The 21,086-nt window shown below is 48.9% G+C and overlaps 1 protein-coding gene across 1 annotated transcript in view; it reads left to right on the forward strand.

The window, feature by feature from the left end:
- The window catches only part of KDELR2 (KDEL endoplasmic reticulum protein retention receptor 2), a 158,518-nt gene that overhangs the window by 117,344 nt on the left and 20,088 nt on the right, over nucleotides 1-21,086 (forward strand). Inside the window, exon 4 of the mRNA XM_069645620.1 lies at nucleotides 10,427-10,679. Coding sequence (XP_069501721.1) covers nucleotides 10,427-10,679 — 253 coding nt within the window. The remainder of the gene's footprint in view (nucleotides 1-10,426; nucleotides 10,680-21,086) is intronic.

Genomic DNA, 21,086 nt, shown 5'->3' on the forward strand with positions numbered 1-21,086 from the left:
TGCATGTTAAGGGACTCTTTGGGTAGAAAGCTGCAAGGGCTTGCCCCATGATGCTGAAGAAGCCGAATACTGGAGTGCAAAATGTTTACCTAGAGGAGCTGACACTAGATGGGACTCCCCTGGTACCAGAAGCCTAAGAAAAATGTATGCATGTCCGCTTAAATAGCGCCAGCAGCCCACAGGCACCAGGGCGCTTTAACAAACACAGAAAAACAGTTATACAGACAGCAATAAAAACAAGGCTAAACCCTAACCCTACTGGTTCTATTCCATGTCGCAGACTGTCACCTAACGGAAGAAAAGAATCTTCTGAACGAGTGGGTTTTCAAGTTTTTCCTGAATTTCAAGTGATTTTCTTCCAATCTGAGATCCTGAGGGAGTCTGTTCCACTGCTGTGACGCCAGCGCTACAAAAGATCTACCCAGGCCTGTCTTCAGCTTGTGTTTAGGCACTATGAGAAAACCTTTGCCTTCGGATCTTAGCTGTCTCTGTGGGGTATACCTTTCCAGATGATTTTTTAGATAGAAAGGAGCTTTGCCAAAAAGGCACTTATGAACAAGTGTCATGGCCTTAAACGTTACTCTTTCTTCAACCCTAACACAGAGTAATGATCGTCTGGCTAAGGTAATGTCATCCTTGGGGCTCTGCCCTAGTACCGGGAATATGGCCGAAGGGCTACGCACTAGTACCGGCAATACGCCCGAGTGAGCGCCTAAACGCAGCTCTACAGATCCCCCGGGTCGAGCGTGTCACACCTACCGGGCCTAGGCCCGAGGAGTAGGGTAGGCCTCGTGATCCACACGCAAGAGTCTTGGAGGAGGCAGGGCCCAGCAGGCCAAGCAACACGTTGCACGCACGTGGCAGGCAGTTCGACAAAATGGCTGCCGCACCAGACGGAGGCACCCGTCCGCCATTCCAGGAATTCGGCGAAGAACGAGTGTCAATGTGGGTCTGGCCTCAACCAGGTACGTGGCCTACAGCCTATCCCTCTTTTGCACAGGGCAGCTTCCCACTGCGTCCATATGGGTAGGGTACGCAGCGGCTCCAGCAGCTCCCAGGTACCCCGTCCGCACCCCCTGCCGCCTCTTCGCCCAGTGAGGAGGGGGTTCTTCGAGAGGTTCCTCGGCCTCATGAAGTCACCTCGAATGGGGGTTATCCTCAAGGACACCATCAGGGAAGTCCTCCCCACAATGCTAGCGGCACCATAAGCGCCGGTGCCCCGGACCCTGGCACAGCCGCTGCCTCGGGCGTTTCCGTACCAGCCTCCGGCCACGGTCCCTGTACCCCATCCTCCGGCGCCAACTACTCCTCCACAGGATACGGATGAGGAGGATCTGAATACGCCATCCTCGGCCAGGGTCTTCCACGAGCGTCTTGCTGGACTGGCGGAGTATCTGGGCCTACCCCAACCTGAGGTCGAGCAGCTGGCAAAGGGGGTTCTGGCTGAAGTCCTCGCGCAGCGCCCCTCTGCCAAAACGGTGATTCCTCTGCAGACCGATGTAGTCTCCCTAGCCAAGAAGGGTTGGCTAAAGCCCCACTCGGCCCAACTGGTCAATCGTCGCCTGAACGCCAAATACAGGCAGATGGAGGGGAGATACTCTTGCTCTCGGCCCGTTCTCAGCCACACTCCTCGGTTATCGCTGTGGCATCACTATACTCCAAGCCTCGGTCGTCCTCAGCGGCGCTGCTAGGCAAGGAGAAGATCTTGGCAGCGTATGGGAAGAAGCTCTATTCCAACGCGTCATTGCATCTTTGTCAGGCTAACGCAGATGACATACTGGCTGCCGCCAACCAAAGGTTATGGTGGGGGAAAATGCTGACTTCCTCCCGGAAATCTGTGCCAATCGCGCTTTAAGGCGGGGCTGGCCGAATCCAAGCTGGTGGTGCATGACCTCATGGAATCCACCGTGGCCCATATCGACACCTCTGGCCATGCCATCTGTATTGCCACGGACATGAGGACTGCCTGGCTCCAGGCAACAAAATTCAACCCGGATGTCCAGGAACGCATATTGGATCTTCCGTTCGAGGGGGGCGGGGGGCTGTGAGGGAGACCTCTTCCTCGGATGAAGAGCTGGACAAAAAGTAACAGCTCCCAAACGGCCAAGTCTTTATCCTAACAAAGACCACGCCCAAATTGTACACCCAATCTCAGCGGACGAAGGGTTGCGTGGCTTCCAGGAGCAGAGATCCAGGCAGCCAGACTGCTCGCCGTCTAAGAACCGGCACAAGCAACAAAAAGGGGGGGTTGAAGTGGGGAGGAGGCTTTTTTCAGTCCCCCCTCCTCCGCAACAGCCTGCGAGGGAAAGAAGGCATGGCATGCCCCTTCGGGTCCACGTGTCTCCAGTGGGGGGGCAGGCTGGCTCTCAAGGCACATTTCTGGTGCCAGAATTTCAGACCCCTGGATCCTCTCCGTAGTATCCACAGGGTACCGCCTCCCAATCCCAGCCTCTCCTCCCCTCCACTCCCACAGGTTGGGGACAGAAACTCGTTTGACGGAGATCCGGTCGCTCGTAGAGAGCCAGGCAGTGGAGGAATTCTTGGGCTTTTACTCCAGGATTTTAGCCGTTCAGAAGAACCAGGTGGGCCTGAGAGTTGTGCTGGACCTTTCTACCCTCAACCTCGCCCTACCCCTGCAAAAATTTGAGATGGTTACGCCAGCTTTTATAGCAGAGACATTGTGCAAGAGAGACTGGATGTGCTCCCTGGATCTGAAGGACGCGTACCTACACGTCCCGATTTGGCAACCCCATCGTTCTTTCCTACGTTTCAGGATCAAGGGCTACCATTTTCAATACAAGGTACTTCCTTTTGGCCTCAACTTGGCCCCCAGGGTCTTTACCAGGCTCATGAATACGGTGCCAGCCCTCCTTAGAGCACAGGGCCTCCACATCTACCCATACTTCGACGACTGGCTCGTCCGAGCTACATCTCTGGAAGCGGTTCACCACTCTTCCCATGCCCTTATGAACACACTGCATGATCTGGGCTTCTCGCTCAATCTCAAGAAGTCACAGCTGCAGCCCACGTAGACTGACATGCTTGCGCTTCATCTGGGACACGTGCTCCAAGAAGATATTTCCGTCGGAGTACAAGATCTCGGTCAACAAGAGGGCAACCAACCACTTCCTCAGCAGAGAGGTGACCTCATCATGGTGGTACCAACATCTCCTGGGTCTATTGGTGGCGGTCCTATCAGCCATCCTGCACACGAGACTGAAGATAAGGATTCAGCTGCACTTCGCGGAACCAGGAGCGGGGCTCTCAGTCCGAGATGATCAACGTTCCTCTATCTCTCCACCCGGACCTAACATGGTGGTCTAGGGACTGCAACCTACAGACGGGCAAGCCCTTCCGGCCACCGTCACCACGGATTCCTCGCTCGAGGGCTGGTGGGGAGCCACCTTGGACAATCTCTCGGGCCACGGCACCTGGACTCGACGAACAGGAATACCTACCACATCAATTGGCTAGAGCTGAATGCCATCTGGCTAGCGCTTGGGGCATTCCTACCACTTCTCAGGGGCAGGGTTTTCCTCAGACAACGTGACCAGCATGTACTATGTCAACAAGCAGGGGGGCACCAGATCCCCCTCTGTGCAGACTGGCAATCAGCATGTGGGAGTGGGCCCTGGAAAACATTTACTTCACGGTAGTCCATCTCCCGGGGGAATCCACCCTGGAGGTGGACAGGTTCAGCAGGCTAGGAGCGGACAATTACGAGTGGCAGCTGAACGACCTTGTTATTCAGGTAATCTTTAACTGGTGGGGGTCATCCCCACGTGGATCTCTTTGCCACCTGGCACTACAAGAAGTGCCCTCAGTTCATATCCTAGCAGGGACAGGGCCCCGGCTCCCTGGGCGACGTATTTCGGCTTCAGTGGAACGGCATGAAGGCTTAAGAGTAATTTGCAAGATCAAGGAGTCTCGGCATCTCAACATCATTCTAATAGCTCCATGGTGGCCGGACAGGGCATCGTTTTCAGAGCTGCTTAGCCTCTCATATATGCCCCAGATTCATCTCCCGACGGGCCCAGCACATCTGGTGCAGCACGGGGGCACGGTCATCCACCCCGCGCCACAGAAACTAGCCCTCACAGCGTGGTTCCTGAGCAGGTAACGCTGCGCCACCTCAGCCTCTTGCAGACTAATCTGGAAATAGTTCAGGGAGCAAGCCTACCCAGGGCCCAGTATAAAAGCAAATGGACCAGATTATGCCACTGGGCAGACCCTAAAGACATTGATCCCCTGCCATGTACTTTGAACGATGTGCTCACCTTCTCGGCGCACCGCGCCCACTCTGGCGTGCAGGTTGACACTTGCTGTACATATCTCGCAGCCATCGGAGCTTACAGGAACTCTGAGGGGATCTTCTCCTCCTCCAATCTGATCGTCAAACATTTGGCGGGGCTCGTGAGGCTCCACCCCCCCCCATCAAGAGGCTGCACCCTATGTGGGACCTCAAAATAGTGGCGCACAAACAGTTCCGAGCCAATGGCTCTGTGGCTGGTCCCCATCAAGACGGCCTTACTAGTAGGACTCACCTGGCTCGTAGAGTCAGTGAAATCCAGGCACTGGTCGCCTCTGAACCATATACTACCTTTCACAAGGACAAAGTAGTCCTGCGAACACAGCCAGCATTCCTGCCCAAGGTGCTGTCTGCTTTCCACTTGAACGAGGAAATAGTCCTTCCTACTTTTTTTGCCGAACCCAAGGAAGAAACACAAAGTGCTGCACTGCCTGGATGTCAGGCGTGCCCTGAAATTTTACTTAGACGGGACCAAGGGCTTCCGCAAATCGGATGCCCTGTTCGTCACTTTCAGAGGCTCAAGACCAGGCTATCCGGCCTCTAAGGCTTCCATATCCTGCTGGATGGTCTCTGCCATCAAAGAGGCGTACGAGGGTCAGCACAAGCTGCTTCCAGCCAACATGCACGCCTACACAGTCTGGGCCAAGGCAACAGCCATCGCATGCCATCGCATTCCAGCACTATGCCCCTTGGCAAGTCATAAGCAGGGCGGCCACTTGGGCCCCTCCCTCGGCTTTCTGCAAGCATTACTGTTAAGATGCCGGCTCTAGATTAGACGCGGCTTTCAGACAGGCGGTTCTCAGGAACCTATTTGCTTAAGGAGGGTCTCCTCTCCACCCTGGGGTTACGTTCAGTTGTAATCGCCCATGCAGTATGGAGGAAAGGGGACGGGACGTAAGACTAATTATAAGTTACTCACCATAGTGACTAACGTACTCTTAGTCCATAGTCCCCTTTCCACCATATGTCCCACCAACCTCTCCTCCCCCCGCCAGCCCCCTAATAATACTGGTGTCATTAGGCAATGTTAAATCTATTGTCGACGCATCAATGGGGACTGAGGTGTGGCGCCGGAGGGCGGAGTCAGGGCAGCACCCGCTCTCTGTGCCGCACCCCTCTAAATTTAAAGGGGAAGGTTTTTTTATGGTGAAAAGGGGACTATGGACTAAGAGTACGTTAGTCACTACAGTGAGTAACTTATCATTTTTGCCCAGGCTCTAGTGTCTGGGGGGGGGGGGGGGGAGGAGGAGGAGGAGGAGGAGGAGGAGTCACCCGACCAGCTGGTTGCAGACTCGCCAGTCGACAACCAACTACAGTATAACAAATTGTTACTGAAAACGGCTCAACATTTCAGCATTTACACTGAGGAGACACAAGTCGATAAGGACTTTGTGTAAAACATCCTGGGGGACAAAAAGGCAGCCACACAATTCATACCTCTCTTGCAATCAATAGAGAGACATATTCAACCATCCTTCTTAACACCCTAGTCTTAAAAGACCTGTCAACCCAAGAATAAAAAATTTGTTCAGGCCCGCACCCACTAACCCCCTGTACATTAGGGGCCAGCTCAAACAGGATTCTCTGGTAGTTACCGCCACCAGAAAGAGGGCAGGCGCTCCCCTGGTGTCGGCAGAAGCCCCACCAGACAGGGAGAGTAAAAAGATGTATACATTTGGGAGAAAGGTAGCTTCCTCTGCAGCATACCAGACACGAATTGCTAACAATACAACCTTGTTAGCTAGTTACGACTGCCACAAATGGGACGAGCTTGAACTACTACAGGCCGTCCCAGAACCACTGAAGGCCCAACTGCTTAAAACTGTTTCATTAGGCAAACCAGTCTCAAGCTGCATCCTGAAAAACAACCTTGATGCGGTGGACAATTCGGGACGCATCATAGCTGAAGGGACCCTCGTTAAGCGGCATGCCTGGCTTGGGCAGTCGGGGTTTAAGCTAGAGACCCAAGCAAACCTCCTGAACATGCCAGTAGAACCAAACGTCCTATTCGGTAAAGCCGTAGAGGTCGCCCTAAAGAGTGCCAAGGACGAGTACAACACTCTTGGGCAACTGACTAACAGAACTTATTCCCAACAGGGTTCCCCAAATTCAAAATGATTTCGGGGACAGAGTGGTCCATGTTCTCGGGCTACTCTTGGGGAGGACAGTCCTAGTCTTAGAACCAGTCTCAAGGCTAAGTTTCCTCGTCCAGCTTTCAAAGAGGGAATAAAAGAAGTAGAGGCAGATCCTCCCCTGGGAGAGGCTTGGCCCCTCCCACAAAATGACATGACATGCCATTTCAGGTCCCCTCCATGCAAATCCAGTAGGAGGCCGAATCTCTCGATTCACCCACGCATGGGAGGGCAGAACATTGGACAAATGGGTGTTGTCCACTGTAGCAGGCAGGTACTGCATCGAGTTGATTCAGAAACCACCTTACTGCCTGCCAAGACAAAAGACACTAACGGCAAAAGAAACTGCCATACTGCTGGAGGAAATAAAGGCGCTGCTTGAAAAGGATGCACCCTGCGCACAGAAAATACCTGCGTTTCAATATGGCGGGAGTACACTACCAGTTCAAAGTACTCGCATTCGGCATCGCCTCATCACCAAGAGTGTTCACAAAGGTTCTCTCACTAGTGGCGGCACACATGCGCAGAAAGTCCATCCCGGTATACCCTTATCTAGACGACTGGCTGATCACCGGGGAATCTCCTCAAATTTGCAGACTAAATGCACCAAAAACTATAGACCACCTTTTCCATCTGGGCCTCTCCATCGAGAAGAAATAGTCTAATCCCTAGCCAAACAAAACAATTTCTGGGGTCCATTCTAGACTCAAAAGAGGGGGTGGCGAGCTCAAGTGAGAGAGTACAAAATCTGCTGCTGCAGGTACCTCAATACAAGGTTGGTCGCCAGATAACGGTACGCAAAGCAATGCGCTTCCTAGGGATGATGGCCTCTAATTTATTTAGTTCCTCATGGGCGCCTTACGTATTCGTCAAATGGTTAGCGAGACCGTGGTCTCAGGCAAGCGGACAGTGGGACAATGTAGTGGTTGTTTGGCTAACCCTGGTTCAGGCTCTTCACTGACTGTCCAAGGAAAACCATTTCATGCTCCACCAGCACAAGCAAACCTTACTACAGGCGCCTCACTCACCGGTTGGTGGGGCGCATTTTCTCCACCACAGCTCACAGACAGTGGACACTCGCTACTGGGCAAAGATATAGAAACTTCCTGGAGCTCGGGCAGTCCTCAAAGCTCTTAGAGCTTTTCAGCAACATCTCCAGGGCCAGACAGTGCAGCTCCTCACAGCAACAGTCATATCTGAACAAGCTGGGAGGCACGCACTCTCCAAATCGGTCCAAACTATCCCAGAAGAAATGAAGATGGACACTCAAGTAGAACATGTTTCTAACATCCCAACATGTTCCAGGGGAACTCCATTCTCTGGCAGACACCCTCTAGCAGAAGAACATGAGTGGCAACTCGACAGATATCCTAGACGGAAAATCTCACTAGAGGTCACCCCACACTAGACTGGTTCGCCACAAAGCTAAACGCTGAATGCCCAGACTTCACGTCCAGGTTTCCCCAGCCAGGGTCCAAGGGGAACGTCCTGTGGATGAACTGGTCAGGGAAATTCACTTGCGCTAAAAAGCCAAACACCCACCCTACACCACTCCAGCAGGATAGTGCACAAGATGCACTAGGAACAAGTAACACTGATCCTGGTTGCTCCTATGTGGGCGAGACAGCCTTGGTTTCCACATCTGCTCAAACTGGCGAAGTGCGACCTGATCAAGCTCCTGTACAACATGTTGACACAATGCAGGGGGGCATCTCTCCACCCACGGCCACAATCAATGAACTTGGCAGCTTGGCTCCTGAAGTCATAGAGTTTGGCCACTTAAACCTTCCACAAAGGTGTATGGATATCCTCAAAGAGGCACGAAAACCCAACACCAGGCACTGTTATTTAATAAGTGGAAGAGATTTGTGATATGGTGCACATCACAATCACTAAACCCGTTAAAATGCTACGCTACATGCTTAACTTACTAGACTCTGGCCTAGTATTCAATTCCTTAAAGGTACATCTGGCGGCCCTTTCGGCTTTAAGTCCCCGTCATCAAGGCTTTCATGGAAGGAGTACAGCGGCTATACCCATCCTCACACCCCCCACAATTTCCAACACTTCCCTGGGTTGGCATCTCAATGCTGTGCTCTCCAAGCTCATGGGGCCACCCTTAGTGTCTATGCACAAGGCCAGCCTAAAGCATCTTACCTATACAACTGCATTCCTGGTAGCGATCACCTCTATAAGACAAGTCAATGAGCTACAGGCTTTATCGGTACAAGACCCCTTTTCATCATGCACAAGGACAAGGTTGCCCTCCGAACACATCTTAGGTTTTCACTTAAGTTCATTTCAAGGTTCCATTTAAACCAGCCCATGGAACTTCCCACCTTCTTTCAGAATCCATCAAGCTCAGCAGAAAGAAGCCTCCATACCCTTGATGTACGGAGGGCGGTCATGTACTATGTGAACAAAACTAAACCCCTAAGGAAAATGGACCAACTCCTTTTTTTTGTTTCCATAGCATCAGGTAGAGAAGGCAATAACATATCAAAGGGTGCCATCTCCAGATGGATAGTCAAATGCATACTACTCTATTCCCTATACAAAAAAGTTCTACCTTTTACACCAAGGGCACACTCTACCAGAGGTATAGGGGCTACCTTAGCTTTCATTGCCAACGTCCATCTAGATGCCATATGCAAAGCTGCTACATGGAGTTCCATCCAGACGTTCACACATTACTGCATTGACACACATTTTAAAGAAAATTCACAAGTGGGACAAGCAGTCTTAAAACCTCTTTGCTGCTGTACCTTCTTGCTTTCCACCTCCTCAATATACTGCTGGCTAATCTATGCAGAGTATGTGATCTAAGCAGAACAAGCTCCAGAAGGGCTATATTACTCACCGTGATCGTATTTCTGGTTCTTGTATCTGCTTAGATTCATATGCGCCCACCCTTCCTCCCCTACTGGCGTAGAAGGCACATGGATGTTTTCTGGGTTTTCTGTTTCTGCTTTACAACATCTGTACTCGTGCTATACTTCATGCAACCTCATGTCAGAAACTATCTGAGGGACCTTCACGCGTGAAAGACCATTGGTACAGTACATGACATACTAGGGATAGTATTACTAATCACGCCCTGTCAACGTCCGTTTTCTGGTATCGAAAACAAATCTTGTAATAATCTGTGACTTACATTAGATGTCGGACCATGTGAATCTAAGCAGATACAAGCACCAGAAATACGATTACAGTGAGTAATGTATCCCATATAGAGAGAATGTTCTAGTAGGCTTCTCTCTAGCCAGGACATCTAAACATTTGTAGGAAGGTGGACTCTGGACTACGAGTGCAAAAGCGAGTACCTTTAAACTAAGATTCATTGCATTTTTCAAACTATACACTGCTACATTTTGCATAAATATGCTGCTATTTTAGCGTTCAGTGGTAATCTCTTCTAATATAAAGACCTAAGCTGCACACCCTGCACCTACTGCCTGAGCTGTGTAGCATGTCTGATGTTTACAACTTGTATGGCACATGCATCCCTTATACAGAGTTACATATTCTCTAGTGATGCACACAACATTCTATAACCTGGGCCCATAACTGGGTTGTTGCCCAACATACAATTCAGTTTTATGGCTAAATGTATTCTTGCCAAAGTAAACTCCTATCATAGGGCCACCTTGCGTCACTTTGCTGTGGGGTATTAAAGATCATTTTGAGTTGGCATTATTGGCTATCACGAAAAAGACTTTCAAGTTTCCATTGCTTTAGCTATTATGTAGAGAGGGGATAACCTCTCTGTAATTACTTTGCATGTTTAATATTTAACCTGTTCATCACTGCTCTAGAAGACGTTAACATATTTGTAAAACAGTGCAATGCGACAGTTCATGTATGTATTTAAAATCTTCTGGAAAGTGGTTCATATTGAAAATGCACTGTTAACATACATATCATACGTGAGTAGGCAATCAATAAGAAGATGCCTTTTTTTATTTGCTGTATTTTACCCTTGTAGATACTGTGGACATTCTCAATCTACCTAGAGTCTGTGGCCATCCTTCCCCAACTCTTCATGATCAGCAAAACTGGTGAAGCGGAGACCATCACAACTCATTACCTCTTCTTTCTTGGCCTATACCGTGCTTTGTATTTGATCAACTGGATTTGGCGCTATTCCTTTGAGGGATTCTTTGATCTCATAGCAATTGTTGCTGGTGTGGTGCAAACTATTCTTTACTGCGACTTCTTCTACTTGTATGTCACAAAAGGTAAGTCTCATTTTACTTTGAAAGAAAACTTTGTTCCAAGGAAAATGTCAATGTTTCATTAAGACATTGTGCCTCATCATGAGTTGGGTGGTAGCCCTTAAATGCAGCGGTAATGCTATTACCGCCGCATTTAGGGGTTGGACCAATCATGAGTTGGGCGGAAAGTTGGAGTTTTACCTCCAGCTTTTTACTGGAGGTAAAAATCTCAACTTTCCGCCTGTTTCGGTGCAATTAGTGTGGCGTTAATGGCGCTGAAAAACCTCTTTGGGTCCAAGCTACCCAATGGGGAATGGTGGTTTACCACTACTCTTGATCAGACGCTAATACTGCTGAACCGAGTAGCAGTAACGCTATTTGCGCGGGTGGAATCCCGGCGGTATTGCTGCCAAGGCCGCGATGAGGCCCAACTGTCTTGCTGAAACTCCAATAAAAGCCAATGTGCCTTTTTTTAGCTATGAACGTTTGGCTAATATATTACATTAAAATGTGCCTCAAACAATGAAACAAGTGTGTAATTCTTCCTGCTGTGCAATATTCAACTGTTTACTTTATTTAAAACTTAGATAGCGCCAATGTGAACAAGCCTGGGGGCATCAGGGTGCTGCTATGGACAAAAAACATATGAAACCAAAAACACACTTCACAGTTCAGCAACAAAAAGATATCAATATGCAGGGCAGGGTCATGAAAGTAGATTGAGAAACCAGCTCAGGCAAATGGATGGGTTTTCAGTGCACGTAAGAAGCTCATGGTGGCAACAATAAAGACACATAAATGATCACAGTTAAAGGGTGTTAAACTGTAAATGCAGGGTGGAAAACGCCAAACCTAAATCTAAGATGAGAGAAAGCTTCAACCATCAAATGAAAAATAACAGTCCTTATGGCGTCTTGTCAAAGTAGTAGGCCTATACTAAAAATAAAAAAAACTATTGCCAAATCCTTACAACTAATTACAGAAAGTGTGCAACAGGGTTTTCAATAAAGAAAGAAGTGTTCACAAATAAGTCTTGATGTGATTGCCAGGGTTCTTCCTTCCACTTTGTCCCGTGCTCAAAACGTGTGGATCTCCTGAGCACAGCACAGGCTCGAGCTTTCCTAGCACAAGCCAACAGTTCCGTACCAGCTGTCCGGTTCTTCGATGGCTAAGTCTCTTTTCAATAAAAAATTCTCTTGCTTTCGAGGCCTGACGTATACCACAAACACAGCCCTGTTCCATGTATACTTTGGGTGATGGCTTCACCCCTGGCACCCCTTCTTCAAGGCTTAGACCCTTCACCAATCCTATTCAACAAATCAACTAAACAGTTCCTTTTCCAATGAACTTTGGGTGATAACTTCTCACCCCTGGATCTCCCTCGGCAGGGCTTGGACCCAAATGACAAGGGGGACAATTCACTTCCCCTGGTCTTACTTATTGCATTCACGGATCTTAATGTCTTTTTAAACAGTTCCTCAGACTTTGCCCCTTTTTGTCGGCTTCGCTCTGCCGGTTCACTCTCACCAACTTTTACATACAGTTCACTGTGGACACCCCTCGGTTGGGTTCACTTCGGTCAACGCACTATTCATAGGGACTTAGGCCTTGCCCCTTCTTGTTAGCATCCCTCTGCCGGATTAATTTCACCAAGTGGGATTCACTTCCCTTTGCTTCACAATCATCTGTCGGTCAAAGAGTTAAGACAGTATAGAGGATTTTACAGGACCCCTTTATGACCACGTTGACCTCTTCACGCCTTCTTCCAAGGCCTTCTGGTTATGCTCGTCTCTCCCTTCGGGTAATCGGCCAGAGTTTCCTGCGTGAGCACCCACGTGGTGCCAGACTCCTCTGTGCGGGTCTCCCCTTCTTTAATCAATAGTATCTTTTTAAGCTTTAAAAGTTCAAATTAGCCGTTGGCTATTTTTTGTTCAAAAGTTTGGTTTCTTATCGACACTCCCCTCAGCGACTGTGATTAACCGCTTGGTTTTCTTTCTCCTTGGAGTCAAGGTTGGTACCACAGAGACCAGCGTCTCTCCTTGGCTTGGTTATCAGTGGAGGAGGGTCTTGTGTATCGTTGACATCTGCTGCAACACATGCTGGCTATTGTTCGCAGACTTGTGGTTCCTTCTGTGGAGTTTTCACAGGCCTTGGTCGGAAAAGGGCAATGTTGCTTCTCTCCTTGTGTCACCCTTGGTCTGTGCAGTCTTTCTCCTGCTCCTAAACTGCCGTGCTGAGATAGCTCTCAACGTTGTGTGGTCTGCCTTGCTCGTCTTGGGCTATTGTGTTCCACCTTTTAACCCTGTGGGTGAAGGGAAAGGCTGTCGGGTGTGTGTGATTCTGTTCAATTGCCTGACTTTGCCTGACCCTTGTATTGGGACATGATAGGTAAACGGTGATAGGTAAACGGCTCTGGTGTTAGTCCATTGTCTTTTATGTTGAACAAAGGGTCCCGGGGGGATGAGGGGGAGGGGGGGGGGGGACAGTGTTTTGGAATATCTTATGTGGTTTGATTGGAAAAAGTGTCAAAAGAAGGGGGATACCACGCTTCACCCGTCGGTGTCCCACTCCCCAAGGACCTCCCATCCAGGTGATCCTCCCTCGCTGGTCCACCCCCAGGAACTGGATCCAATAGCGATGGCCATGTCCTGGCCACCTGGATGACAGATCCCCAGGGACTAGCCACGGAGACACCTGCAAGTTTCTCAACATTTAAAGGGAACCAGCGACATATAACACCTAAGATCTGTGTGTAATGCATTCCAAAATTTAGATGCTATACAGTGGAATGTGCCCTGGCCAACCACAGTCCATTTCATTCTTGGCTCCAACAGTAGTTTGGTATTGTTGGATCTCAGCGGCTGGGAAACCAAGAGAGCCTTTCTGATGGATAAACATGGCTAGCACCAGAGGCATTAATGTGCCAAGCTAAGAATCCGAAAAGTGGTTCTCGCTTCCATTGGCAACCAATGAAGTGCTCTTCGAGCTTGTGTAATGTGCTCTCCTCTCCCTCTGCCTTCAACAGCGCAAACTGAATGATTTGTGGTTTGGTCATTTTCCCCCTTGCCTATTCCCTGCAGCAGGCTGCCAGAGTAGTCCAACCTCACCATGATGATGATGTCCCTGGCAACATTTGCACAGCTCTTTTTGGTTGGAAAGGGGATGCAGTTGGCTGAGCAGCTTGATATAATAGGCAGAAGTGAACACCAGGTTGTTTACATGTGCCTTCAAGCTCGTCTCCTGATCAAAATAAACTCCTGAGTTTTGACTTCAGGAAGTGTAGCGATTGTACAGGCTGCAATAACAACATTCTTGTATTGCGCTTCCAGTTTCCTTAATCTGCCTGAGGTTCCTGCAATCATAAATTCGGTTTTGGCGTCATTTAGGGCAAGCCCATTGTCCTCCATCCATTGTTGAATTGAGGAATACACCTTATTAATATCTTAAGTGTCTTTTTCATAGTCGCCCGAAAGAGGGATTTTACACTGCCGGTCATCCACATAGTTCATGCATGTTCTACCTCTTGTATCCAATAGTTGAAATAATGGTTTGGTAAAGATATTATATAGGGATGGTGATGGGTGTGACCCTTGGGGAACCCCAAACCGAACATTGATTCCGTCTGCAGAGGCCTCTCTGCTATACACTCTAGCCGATCGATTGGCCAAGAAAGACTTTACTAAATTAGCTGCAGAAATGGAGAACTGCGCAGAATGTACAAGTCCCTCGGCTAGAATAGTGTGATCCACTAGATCAAAAGCAGCAGATAAGTCTAAGAGCATCACAAGTATAATATTGCTGCCCTCCATTGCTTGCAGGATATTGGCCTTTTAGTGCAGTAGTGTTGTCTGTGTCATGTACTACTCTGGATCCAGATTGATGGTTACCCAAGATGTTTTTCAAGGTTAAATGCTTCTGTATCTGGATAGGCCACTCGCTCAAGGATCTTAAGAAAAGCAACATTAGTAATTGGCCGCATTATTGTGATCCAGTGTGATCTTCTTCAGTAGTGGTGAGATCCAGGTCTGTTTAATACATTCTGGTACAAGGCACTCCAAAAAGGATTTGTTGATACATTGTGATGCTAGGAATCGGTGCAGGAGCACAGGCCTTAATCACAACTGCTGGACAGTCATCCCCTTTACAGGATGTTGGCTTGAGTTGTGCCATGTCTGTCACTTCAGCTTCTGATATTGGCCTAAACGTAAACAAATCTTCTGATTCAATGGGGGCAGATGCGGCAGCCAATTCACATTCAGCTTTGTGCGCTAACATTGTTTTCAATTTATTATGAATGTTTTCCCTGATTTTATGAATCTTTCCCATTGTAGCGTCCCGGACGGAAGTACACCATGCTCTATCTTTCGTGAGTTTAATATGAATTGGGCCTGGATGACCCATAACCATCTCCTTCTGTACCCAGGCAAAACTGAGCTCGTGGTCTGAGGCAATACAGCCCTATTCCTGCTACAGTCTCCCCAGCCACCCTCCCTCTGCAAACTCTCCTCACTTCACCACCGTCAAGATCCTGGGCTGCACAATGGACTATAACCTAACCCTTTCTCACCACATCAATAATGTATCCTAATCCTGTTACTTCCACCTCAGGCTTCTGAAGCTCATCTTCATGTACCTCATCTATCCCAATAGACAAGCTGCAATTATGTCCATTGTCATGATCAGACTTTACTATGCAAACTCCCTCTACTTGGGTCCACCAACATACCAACTAAACAAACTCCAAAGAGTCCAAAACTCGTTTGCCAGACTGCTTCTTGCACTGGGACGAAGGCAATCTCATTTCACCTGCTTTCCGTACCCTACTTCTGGCTTCCAAATGGATGAAGGGCCACCTTCAAAATCCTGTGCATTACTTACTGAGTGGTGGACAGAGCCAGACCCAAATCCCTCCAAGAAAAGAATATGCCAGGGTCGTCCTTAGAAAGCCATTTTGCACCCAACACCATAGGTGCCTCCATTGTCAGCAAAGTCACGTAATGCCTATATGCACAAGTTCTTTTGGGCTCATTCCAAACATTATGGTAAATTCTAAGCCTCCTCAAATATTGTAGTGAGCTCCAAGCCCCATCAATTCAGTGCTTCTGGGCTCCAAATCTCTCCAACACTATGCTAATGGGCTCAGGCCCCTTCAGGTGCTGCACTGGGCTCCAAGCCCCTCCAAATGCTTTGCCAATGGGCTCTATGCGCCTCCACTGTACTGCAAATGGGCTCCAAGCCCCTTCAGGTTTGTGCTAATGGGCCCTTAGCCCCTCCAAAGTTCACTTTGCTACACAGCTACTCAGCACCCACTGTACTTGGCCTGCCTGCTGGCAGGCTCACTGGCCCCAACTCCTGGCGCTGCCCTCTACTTCTCCAGCATGGGGTCTGGCATGGATTCACATGCTCATGAATATTCCCCGTTGTCAGGCTGGGAATCCTCGGTAAAGAAAAAATCAGTTTCAGTTTCGTTTCTGAACTCTTTCTTAGTAGTAACCAATCACTGGTCTCTGGGTCATGATGCCCCCAGCTAATGACTGCCCTCTCCCTAAGCCCCTCCCCTGGCAGCCATCCTCAGATTTCTAACGCATGTTCAAGTGTTGGGAGTCCTCGTGCTATAGCTCTCGAGCCTTTACTGCGTTTTTGTGCTTTTTTCAAAGAGATTCTCATTTTTCGGTTAAATCGAGCCTCAAGCTCCACCTTTCTACTTCCGATCAACGGGGACCCATTTCTTAATTTTCTACGCCCCTCAAGAGCGAAGTTTTCATCGAGTTACGCTTCTTGGGGGGGGGGATTCCAGAAGATCTGAGACCTACCATGGACATGGCCCAGGACAAGGAAAGCTCGACGCCCGGATCCAAGCTGTTCAGGAACTGCCCTGGATGCGGGTTACAGAATGTTTTCAAGGTGGACGAGCATTTGAGATGCCTCTACTTCCTTCATGAGGACAAGATGCACTTGGAGAAGGACTGTGCGTTCTGCAAGAACCTATCGGAACGGACCATGAGGGATCGTCTTATCCGCCTCGCCAGCTGGCTGGAGAAGGGCCCAGCAGGTGAGAAGAAGAAGAAAAGGTCAGAGAGGTCTTCTAAGTCCTGTGAGGGCGCCCCGGTGACGGGGGCCCAACAGAAGGCTAAGCACTGCGAGTCAGTGGGCACCGGGAGCGCTGAACAGTCGGGCTCTTCAGCTGCCAGGCAGGGCGCGCCTTCCCCGGCACCATCAACCACGAGCCAACGCTCTGGTTCGGAGAAGAGGAAATACGAGAACCCGGTAAAGCTTCTGGAGAGGCCCTGGTCGATATCGAAGGATTCAGCCGATGTAACGCTCACCTGATTCTCGCAGAGGCGCCGGTCTTGACTGGGCGACTACCGTATCTTCAAAGGTGATGTGTAGCACCCGGTTGGCTCTTTGGGCTGGACCTCTGTGCACTGTATGCCTGACGTGTAGAGTAAGATGTCTGCAGATAGAAAATATGGGGTTAATGAACTGGGGTTATTGGGGTGTCCCTATCTCTTTCCTCTTCTCCTCTCCTGTAGACCCCCAAAGGTTAACGCTCTCACCTTAGGTAAGTGAATACCGAGCTCTCCATCTGCCTCGGGGCAGGGTGCTGTAACCAGTTTCTTCACTGGATAGGTAGCGCAGGCCTCTTGACTTCAGAGGACTGCTGTCCGTCGTTTACTGCACGAACGGTAAGTTTCGAGTCATTCAAATGTCTTTAAAGTCTTTAGTAATGATGTCTCTTGTTTTGCAGGGTTCCGGCGATGGCGGATGACGGGCTGAAGTGAGTTGAAGATGGAGCCAGTGTGATGAATAGAAGCGCCTGGAAGCACGTAAGTAAGCGCTTGTTGCCTGCTCCACTATGCGCTCTAACTGTCTTTTTATTTTGCAGGTACGAGTTCGGAGCGGCTGCAGGGTGCCGGAATACCCACTGGATTAGATGTGGAAAGGAGTAATGGCACGTGAGTATTAAAGTTCCCCAATGTCTTTAAACGCACCTTGTTTTGTCTTTCAGATGCCGGAATGCAGTGTGAAGACCTCCGGAGCGCACAAAGAGTAGGTAAGCCTTTGCCTTTCAGATGCCGGAATGCTAACCTGTTCTTTCTTGTCTTTATAGGTGTTGCTGAAGACTGGATTCAGGATGGTAAGCCTTTGCCTTTCAGATGCCGGAATGCTAACCTGTTCTTTCTTGTCTTTATAGGTGTTGCTGAAGACTGGATTCAGGATGGTAAGCCTTTTTCCTTAGGCCCAGGACCGGATGCAGAAGACACGATGAGCGTTCTGCTGCAGAGGTTGCAGAATAACGCAAAGCAAGATTCATCCACCGGGTGTGGTTTAAATAGCCTCCTGTAGTGCTTAGGTGTTTCCTTCCACAGCCACGCCTAAGTAAGAAAAGAGTTCCTGGTAAGAAAAGAGTTCCTGCCTTCCAGAAGAGTTCCAGTGTTCTGAATCTAGGGAGTGGCTCCAGCCCCACCCAACAGGAAAAGTAGTTCCAAACAGAAGAGGATCAGAGGCTCAACTGGCAGGCAAGTAAGCAGCATGGTCTGCTGAAGGTAAGTCCACCCAAGCATTATGAGCCCGGCGCTTCCAGCGCTGGGACTGGGCATATTTATGAGCCTGGTGCCACTGGCGCCAGGACTGGGTCCAAAAGGTCCCAATTGGGACTGGTTGGCACTCGGAACCTGGGTTATGGATCTGCTTCCAAGGGAGTTGGGAAAACCCTGACCTTTTGGAAGCAGAGATCATGACAGTACCCCCCCCCCCCCCTCAAGGCCCCTCCCAAACCGGGCTTCTCCGGGGGTTTTGGCTTGTCAGGAAATGTTCGGTGAAATCTTTTGATTAGGCGAGGAGCGTGGACATATTCAGCAGGTTCCCAGGATCTCTCTTGGGGGCCGTAGCCTTTCCAGTCAATTAGGTAGAATAGTTTAGATTTGGAGATCTTGGAGTCCAGAATGCTTTTGACTTCAAACTCGAGTTCTCCATCCACTAGGATAAGTTTTGGAGATTTGGTTAGTCGGGTTTGAGGTTGCACGGGTTTTAATAGAGAGACGTGGAAGACCGGATGTATCTTCATGTGCGGGGGCAAGTCCAACTTGACCGCTACTGGGTTTACTATGGTAGTGATGGAATAGGGACCAAGGTATCTTGGGTTGAATGTGCGTGGCCCTTTTAGAGGTAGATATTTGGTGGATAACCAGACTTTATCCCCTACTTGATAGTGAGGGGCTTCCTTCCGATGTTGATCTGCTCCTTTCTTGTATTGTTCTTTAGCCCTTTGAAGGTGAGAAACCGCTTCCTTAAAGGCTTGGGTGATTGTAGAATGCAGGTAGTCTACTGCTGGTGTTTCAAGATCTTGGAGGGGATCCAACTCCGAGGTTCGAGGGTGACTGCCGTACAAAAGAAAAAACGGTGTTTTCCCAGTTCCCGAATGGACAGAGTTATTGTAGGCATACTCGGCTATCCAAAGGATATCTTTCCAAGTTTTTTCAGTTTGTTGCAGCATGCACCGTAAATACTGTTCCAGAGTTTGATTGGTCCTCTCGGTTTGTCCGTCGGTCTGAGGGTGGTGACTGGTCGATAGTCTCACATCAATTTGAGCCGACCGACAGCAACTTCGCCAAAAATGAGAAATAAATTGACTACCTCGATCCGAAATTAGAACCGAAGGAAAACCGTGCAGTCGGACGATGTTTTCGAGAAATTCTCGGGCCAGAGTTGCTGCTGTTGGCAAGCCTTTGAGCGGAATGAAATGCGCCATCTTGGAGAATAAGTCCACGATTACTAGAATCGTATTGTATCCGGAGCATGGAGGTAGATCGGTGATGAAGTCCATAGAAAGCGTATGCCAAGGGCGAGGTGGGATGTCAATAGGGCGTAAGAGGCCTGCTGGTCTTTCCTTTTGACTCTTGTTTTGGGCGCATACTCCACAGGACATTATAAAGTCTCTGATATCTTTTTTCCAAGACGGCCACCAGAAGTAGCGCTTGATCTTTTCTGAGGTCTTGGCTATACCGGGATGACCTTCCATTAAAGAGTCGTGATAACAAGAGATTACTTTTTTCTGTAAATCTGTGCTGGGTAGGTATAATCGTTCTTGGAAATACAATAAGTTGTCCTTTACTGCAAAGTCCTTTCCCTGCAGATGCCAATTCTGTATGTCTGCTGGAGTTACAAGTTGCCTGGCTTTATCCTTAACTTCCTCTATGGATTCTGTGGCGATTACACCCAGAATTCTTTGTTCGGGAATGATTGGTACAGGTTTAGGGTTGACCAAGTGTTCTTCCACTCCCATCCGAGAAAGGGCATCGGCTTTACCGTTCTTTGTACCAGGTCGATAGGTAATTATGAAGTCAAACTCGGCAAAGAATAATGCCCAACGGAGTTGTCTAGAGGATTGGGCTTTTGCGGTCTTCAAATATTGCAGGTTTCGGTGATCCGTAATCACAGTAACGGTGTGTCGGGCCCCCAGCAGATAATGCCGCCAAGCCTTAAAGGCAGACTTGATAGCCAGAAGTTCCTTGTCAGTAATCGTGTAATTGATTTCAGGAGGCGAGAATTTGCGGGACCAAAATGCCACTGGATGCAACTGATTGGTTACCGGGTCCTTTTGTGATAGAACTGCCCCCATGGCAAGGCTTGAAGCATCAGTTTCCACGATGTAGGGGAGTTCGGGGCGAGGGTGTTTTAAGATTGGTGCAGAGATAAATTTAGTCTTCAAATCCTGGAAAGCTTGTTCCGCCTCGGTAGACCATTCAAAACGTTTGTTTTTCTTTAACAAGGCAGTGATGGGCTGGACTATTCGAGAGAATTCGGGGATAAACCTGCGGTAAAAGTTAGCGAAGCCTAACATGCTTTGCACACCTTTTACGGAGGATGGTGATGGCCATTTGAGAACTGCATCGACCTTCTTTGAATCCATATGCACTCCGCCAGGTGATATGAATCCCAAGAATTCAACTTCAGTCACGTTGAAAACACATTTTTCCAACTTAGCGAAATGTTTGTGTTGACGCAATCTTTCGAGGACCATTTTCACGTGTTTCCGATGTTCAGATTCCGATGAAGAATAAACGAGGATGTCGTCAATGTAAACAACAACACATACATCTATGAGCTCTCTGAGGACATCGTTCATAAAATATTGAAAGGCGGCCGGGGCATTGCAAAGTCCGAAGGGCATGACCTGATATTCAAATAGCCCATACTTGGTGCGGAAGGCCGTCTTCCATTCATCGCCCTCTTTTACTCGTACCAAGTGGTAAGCTCCTCTAAGATCCAGCTTTGTATATATGCATGCTTTTCTGACTTGGTCCAGGAGTTCAGGGATCAAAGGTAACGGATATCTATTCTTAACGGTGATCTGGTTCAGGGAGCGATAATCGATACAAGTTCTAAGGTCTCCTTCCTTTTTTGGAACGAAGAACAAAGCTGAAGAAG

This window comes from Ambystoma mexicanum, chromosome 2p (assembly GCF_040938575.1).
Source record: "Ambystoma mexicanum isolate Mex_15411 chromosome 2p, UKY_AmexF1_1, whole genome shotgun sequence".
In the NCBI taxonomy this organism is placed as follows: domain Eukaryota; kingdom Metazoa; phylum Chordata; class Amphibia; order Caudata; family Ambystomatidae; genus Ambystoma; species Ambystoma mexicanum.